Below are 6,577 nucleotides of genomic sequence, written 5' to 3' on the forward strand. Positions count from 1 at the left end.
CACCACCCAAGGGAAGGTGGCTGGGACCTGAGGGTGGGGTGAAGCAGCCAGGTGGATACAAAAGGCAGACACGTGGGCTTTGGGGCGCTCTCCATTTTGGGGCTCTCGGCCAGCTCGCAGCATCCGGCCAGCTCTGAGAGTGACTTTGGGTTTCCAGGTCGTCGGATCGGGTAGGACGCATGAAAGACTTTATTTCCCTATTTTCTCCCTGAGTTGTACCTTTTCCTTATTTTCTTTTTCTCTTGTAAATAAACCTTTTATTAACCCTTTTGTGTGTGTCTGTAGTAGAGTATTCATAAGTCCCTTTAAAGCGCGCGGGTGAGGACCCACAGCCAGGAACCCGTTTAATATCGGGGCTGCTCTATAACAGCTTGGCGCCCAACGTGATTTGCAATTTCACCCGTGGTTGACCAGCCCAAAGTAATTTTTCTTGCGTTGGTCACCATAAAAGCGCATTAGGTCTGCAGGACTCGCAGTGAAACTCTTTGTTTCATGTCCATGCTTTCCTGTTTTGTGGCCTAAGACTCGATATATATCCAGTAGTTCCAACTTACCCTGTTTTTCAACTGTGATTCCTTAATGCAGTGCATCAGTTTTAAGTATAAATACGGAACAGCTATGTTAAAATATTTGTTAAAATCAAAGAAATCTCTAGTTCATCCCTTCTGAAATGACACAAGCCAAATGACGCCACATAAACAAAATGAATTCATGACTCCCCCACTCCCATGCCTGCTCCCCCACTGCCCTAAGATTGGGTGGCTCCACCATAAACTTCCTGCCCCCACCCAGAGACATAAGAGGGAGCCAGGAAGCCAGTGTCTCGCGAACGTGCCCACCTGACATCTTCACAGAATAGGAAAAACAACCTTTCACAGGTCCCCAAATTTATGTCACTTTATGCCCTAGAGCATGCATTTTTATTTTTTTATTTTTATTTATTTATTTATTTTATTTGTTTGTTTTGTTTATACATGTACTGGGTACAGTCGGAAGCGCAGGAGGGTGAGAGAATTCACCAGAGCCAGAGCGGGGAGCAGAACAGGCAGAAGGACCGAAGGACACTGCTGAGGGGAGCAGCGGGCGGCAGGAGAGGTCTGCGCGCCATGTGGGACCCTCCTCCGGTGGCCGGGGAGCAGCCGGGGATCGAACCGGCGCCGCAGAGGCTGCGGGCAGCTTCGCAACCCAGCGCTCAACCGCTGCGCCACGGGGGAGGCCCAGAGCATGCATTTTTAAAGGCTCATTTGAGGTCTCTTAACAATGGGCAAAAACATACTTTTGTTCTCTCCGTTTTCTCACCCTTTATATTTCCGAATCTCCCTTCAAAATATATTTAAAACATAACTCATGTTTGACCTCAGCCCCTCCGCCTGAGCCTGAACCTGCTTACTCTCCAGTGGAAATCCGTGTTAGTCATTATCCTCTGGAAGAATCTTGCTTTCTTCAGTTTCTTAAGTGAACCTCCTATGTGATCTCTCCAGCTTTTGGAACACATCCTAGGAAACCACCGATAAAGTCAGGGGAAATTGTCTGATTGAAAGTTATGCTCTCGGGCCTCTCCTGGTGGCACAGGTGGTTGAGTGCAGCACTGTGAAGCTGTCCACAGCCTCTGCAGTGCCGGTTTGGTCCTGGCCAGCCGGCGAGGGTCCCACATGGCGCGGCAGACCTCTCCTGTCTCTCCCGCTGCTCCCCTCAGCAGTGTATTTCCTCAGTCTGCCTGTTCTGTTCCCACCTGTCTCTGGTAAATCCTCTCATCCTCGCGCGCATCTGGCATGTACCCCGGTTCTGGTATAAATAAATAATAAATCTTTAAAAAAAAAAAAAGAAAGTTACACTCTCAAGGACTTCTCCATTGCCTCCAGGCTGTTTCCAGAGCCACGGCTTAAATGCAGCAAGGACACGGCACTCTTACACTGAAAACACCAGCTCAGCTACCTCAGCAGCCAAGTGGCAGTTACACCCCATTTCATCATATACGATGGAGATCTTATTATTTTGATACAGAAGAACAATGTCTTGTCACACACTCTTGTGTGAATGTTTCGTAGATGTGCTTCGTTGCAAGGGGAATGGATGAATGAGCCGTGAACAGTTGCAGATATGTGCCATTTACAAACTTAGGATAAGTGTGGGGGAGGTTCATGTTCATCATGCTCATTTTCTTGGAGAGCAGAGCCCCGGTACTCTGGAGTCGTGGCCCATGAGGATGTAGGGGCTGGCAGTGGGGAAGCAGGCTGCGAGCAGTACAGAGGTCACCACCAGCCACGTGCTGGGATTTTTAGAAATAGTCATACAGGTCTGAAAGGCAGAAGAGAGAGTGCACAGCAATGCGAATGTGCTCACCAGGACCAGGATGCTCCGGGTGGCTCTGGTCTCGGGGTGGGGGGGGTGCCGGGGGTCCCCTACGCTGCTCCTATGAAGGTGCCGGACCCGTTGCCTGTGCCGGTGCAGGGTGCACACCATGGAGCCGCTGGCCCAGACCATAAGCCCCACACACAGCACGTCATGGGACGATGCCAGTATTAAATATGGAGACTCTATAATTTTATAGTGAGTGACTGCATGACAGTACCCATAATCTCTTGTCCTTGTCACGTTTGTGCCACCCGATCTATCTGTCACGAACACAGGGACTATGAGATTTAGTGACATGTTCAGGACCCAGCAGAGGACGCTGGTGGTTCCCAGGTACCTGGGAGCTTTGTCCTTCAGCCCTGCCCACCAGGAGCCCCGGGGGCTGATGGTGACGGCCTGGAAGGCGCTCAGGAGGCAGGTGGTGCCCATGGACACGCCTCTGCCCACCTTGTGAGCACAGAAAACAAGTTTGCAGCCAAAAGCACCGAGGAAGTCCTTTAGTCCCAAAGCTGCCATCGTCTGGGGGATGCCTTTTGAGAGAATGACTAAGAGGTTGGCAACTGTCATGTGCTTGAGGATCGGATCTGTGGATCTCAACCTGCTTCCCGTCAAGGAAAAGAAGAGATAGTGATAAAGAAGGTAGAAATTGCCCAGAATTCCAACTAACGTCTGCACTAGAAAGATCACTCCCACCGCCAGGTCTCCGGTGGCCATTCCAGCAGGCCCGTGACCGGGGTTTCCATCAAAATGGATCTGTGTATTTGTGTAAGACTTCAGAGTACTAGCAGTAGGGAAGATTTGTGAAATTTGTCAAAATATAAGACCTAGAGAGGAAGCAGAACATTTAGCGTGAGAGACACAATTATTACCGAACTTGAGACAGGCGAGACTGACTTGAGAGTCAGTGGAAGCCAGACAAGTAAGCACAGGATGTGCCAGTGCCTGACGGCAGCTCTCAGAGGCCCACTGTGACATGACTGTTTCCTTAAAGGCCGCCTCCCCAACTTAGACATGGAAAACGGCCCCTTCACAATCAAACCAACCATGGGTGTTTGCAGTAGAAAACAAGGACTAAGCACTGAGCACTTCCTACACCCAGATTCAGTGAAAATATTTCAGTTGCACTCAAGTCTCAGGCATTAGTCCTTCCCGTGTGTCTTTAACACTGGACGTGTTTCAGACCCAGAAGAATCACATTTCCTCATGCGCATGTAACCCGGACTCCTGACAGAGCTCCTTCCCTGCAGACACCTCCTCTTTCACAGTAAAAACACTCACCTGACACCTTGGCTGCTGGGGGAGCGAAGGGGGCTTAGCATGATGGAAGTGTCATCATGTGGTGTGTGCTTGGGAGGTGGTGAGGCCCCTAGATGTAGGTTGGGGATTCTGTAACCTCACCTCCCCGCAGAACTACAATTATCTTCTCACCTATAATAGCAATGAGAAGACAGGCTTGGGAAGCTGAGAATATTTGTGGAAAAGTTTTTGCTGATGTTAATTATCCCCCAAACAATTATAAGTTTCTAGTTATCGCTAAGGAGGTCACTGCAGTATTTGGGGGGGTTCCGAGGCCCAGCGTGATGAAAGAGCAGCTCATGTGTCCTCCGGATACTCTGCTCTCTGGAGACCTTTTTGATGGTGGTTGTTACCCAAAGTGAGTTGTTTTCCAATTTTCAGCCCACAGAACTGCACCATCCTTGAATTCACAGCAGAGCAGTGGGAACAGATAATAGGCATCAGAGGGAGAAGAGAATGACACAGTTCGTACAAGAAACCCCATAACTCCATGGCAACTGTTTTGGAAATCTAGGGAGACAGAAGCTTTGGGGGCACAGTTTCTGCAAAGGGCTAGATAATTCCTTAGCTTTATTCTGTCTTCATCACAAACGTGGGGGTATTACGATAGCCCCACTGTAATCCTTAAAATGTAGTTATGATTGATTTTACTACTGTGGTCCTTAAGCAAGCACTTAAAAATCAGGTTGATTATCCTTTCAATTAAATGCCCCAAGTCACTGCCCTTCGGGATCACACTAAAGTGTATTAGGAGGCATCATGGATTTGTCTAAGAGTCCAGCTCTCTTTCCTAACTCAGCTCAAGCCTCCTAATTAACTCTTCCTGTGACTTTGACACTGAATCCAGGTCAAACCCCTAAGTCCCTTTTTCTGTATAATCGCTTATCCGCATTCTTGAACTCCTTCCTTGGAGACTGTGCCTCTGTATTTTTTCACTGTGCCTGTTTTTCATGACCTTATTAGCTACCAGTGATCCGGGAGAAAGGCAGTTAAAACACAGTCATACCAAGGGCCCTCCCTGGTGGTATAGGGGTTTAGTCTCAGCACTATGAAGCTGTCGGCAGCCACTGCAGCACAAGTTCCATCTCACATGGCGCAGCAGACTTGTCCTGTCTCCCTGCTGCTCCCCTCAGCAGTGTATTTCAGTGGATCCCCCTGTTCTGCTCCCTACTCTGTCTCTAGTGGATCTTCTCACCCCACTTCACATCTCTGGCCCACACCCCACCCCTTGTATGCATAAATAAATAAAAAAATCTTTTTTTAAAACACAATTGGGATTCTTCTGATACTGCAAATTTGTCATCTCATATATAGCAGTTTCCTTTAAATGTCTGAACACTGAGAATCAGGATCGTGTAAATGAGCTTCCTTCTGTATCGGTGCACCTCCTTTGAAATCAAATCACAGGACTTGCCTTTTTTTCCCTTTTCAGTACATCCTGCCCCTCCCACATTTGAATGGAGAGCATCTTTGAGGCTGGAAAGACTTCATGAGATGAATATACAAATTCTTAATGACAGTAATCCGTCCACTTTGTGGTACTAAGAGGGGCCCACAGCTTTTTACGCATCATACATGTTTTATACCCAGGAATGTGTGTTCACCATACCGAGAGTTAAATGAGTAGCAGCTACACCTAGAGGAAGTCTAGTTTGAGTATGTAGCCTGCCTTGTCTGAGGGTGGAGCAGTTTTTCACTAAGCGATGACTACTGGCTATCAGAAACCCATAATATTCTCCTCTTTAATAGCTTCCTGCAAAAACAAGTGGCAGTAGGTTCTGGCAGTCCCTGGGGCTTCCACAGAGTCTGCGCTTGTGTATATCACGACTGACTCCTTGCATTCTCCTGTAGCTTTCTCCTGTACAAGAGGTCTCCATTTTATTACATGCACTGAATTTCTGACATCCCAAATATGGGTATTTCATCTTTCAATATTATCTGAATATCCTCCGGGCATAGAGGCAGTCTCAGGTGGGGTATCCTGTCAGCGTCCAGAAATTTTCTGACCGGAAATCCCAGCAGTCGCCACGAGGCGGCGCTCCAAGGCTGTTGCCACAAAGTCTGATCTGCGTGGCTGTGCGTGGCTGCTGCATGTGCGTTGCTGCTTCGGGGAGGAAGGGGGGAGGGAGGAAGGGGGGAGGGAGGAAGGGGGGAGGGAGGAAGGGGGGAGGGAGGAAGGGGGGAGGGGGGGAGGGAGGAAGGGGGGAGGGAGGAAGGGGGGAGGGAGGGAGGGGAGAAATGTCTTGCCTCTGTACCTCAAAGTAATATGGGGCAAATGAGAACGAAGAAGAGGCTATGAAATCTATTCAGGGATATTTTATGGTACTTTTTAAAAACCAGAAATAGGCCTTCCATTGGCGGGACCTGGGAGAAGGGGTGGCCAGGAAGATGGCCAGAAGCCCCTGAAGCAGCCCAAGAAGCAGACCAAGGACGTGGACGAGGACGCTCAGGCCTTCAGGCAGAAACAGAAGCGGGGCAGGAGCTCAAGTAAAGGCCGCACAGAAGGGACCCCTGGCCACGGGGAATCAGGAAGCCCGGGAGAGGTTGGCTGGGCCCTGCCCCGGAGTCCCTGGCGCCCTCATCGGATTCCTATTTAAACGCCCGGGTCCTTGCCACAGCAGCTACTGCCACAGTAGCTAGAACAGAGCTTCTTGGAGTCTGTTGTGCATTCGGGAATAAACGTTTGTAAGTCAGCACACATTTGAAGCTTAAGGCATCGATCAAGAACATTTTGGAAAAACAGGAACCAATTGCTGGGTTCATTGTTCTGATCTGTTCACCTGTCATGCACTGTTAGTGAGCTACACCCGCCGTGTGTGTCTGGGTAGACTGGAGGGCCGCTCCTCTGTCAGCTGAGTTTTCTTTTGGCCAGATGTTAGCTCTGCGGGTGGGTGGCCCTTGTACGTTGGAGTGGAGTGAGGGCTAC

At 49.3% G+C, this 6,577-nt stretch overlaps 1 protein-coding gene across 1 annotated transcript; it reads right to left on the bottom strand.

Moving 5' to 3' along the window:
- Positions 1 to 2,154: 2,154 nt before the first annotated feature.
- On the bottom strand, positions 2,155 to 3,130 carry LOC311186140 (vomeronasal type-1 receptor 4-like; the record flags this gene model as incomplete). Its single annotated transcript, XM_084257026.1, has 1 exon — positions 2,155 to 3,130. The coding sequence occupies exon 1, from the start codon at positions 3,067 to 3,069 to the stop codon at positions 2,155 to 2,157; it is 915 nt and encodes a 304-aa protein (XP_084113152.1). The 5' UTR covers positions 3,070 to 3,130.
- Between the last annotated feature and the right edge of the window lie 3,447 nt (positions 3,131 to 6,577).

The sequence above is a fragment of the Talpa europaea genome (assembly GCF_964194135.1).
Source record: "Talpa europaea genome assembly, chromosome: 16".
Lineage (NCBI taxonomy): Eukaryota > Metazoa > Chordata > Mammalia > Eulipotyphla > Talpidae > Talpa > Talpa europaea.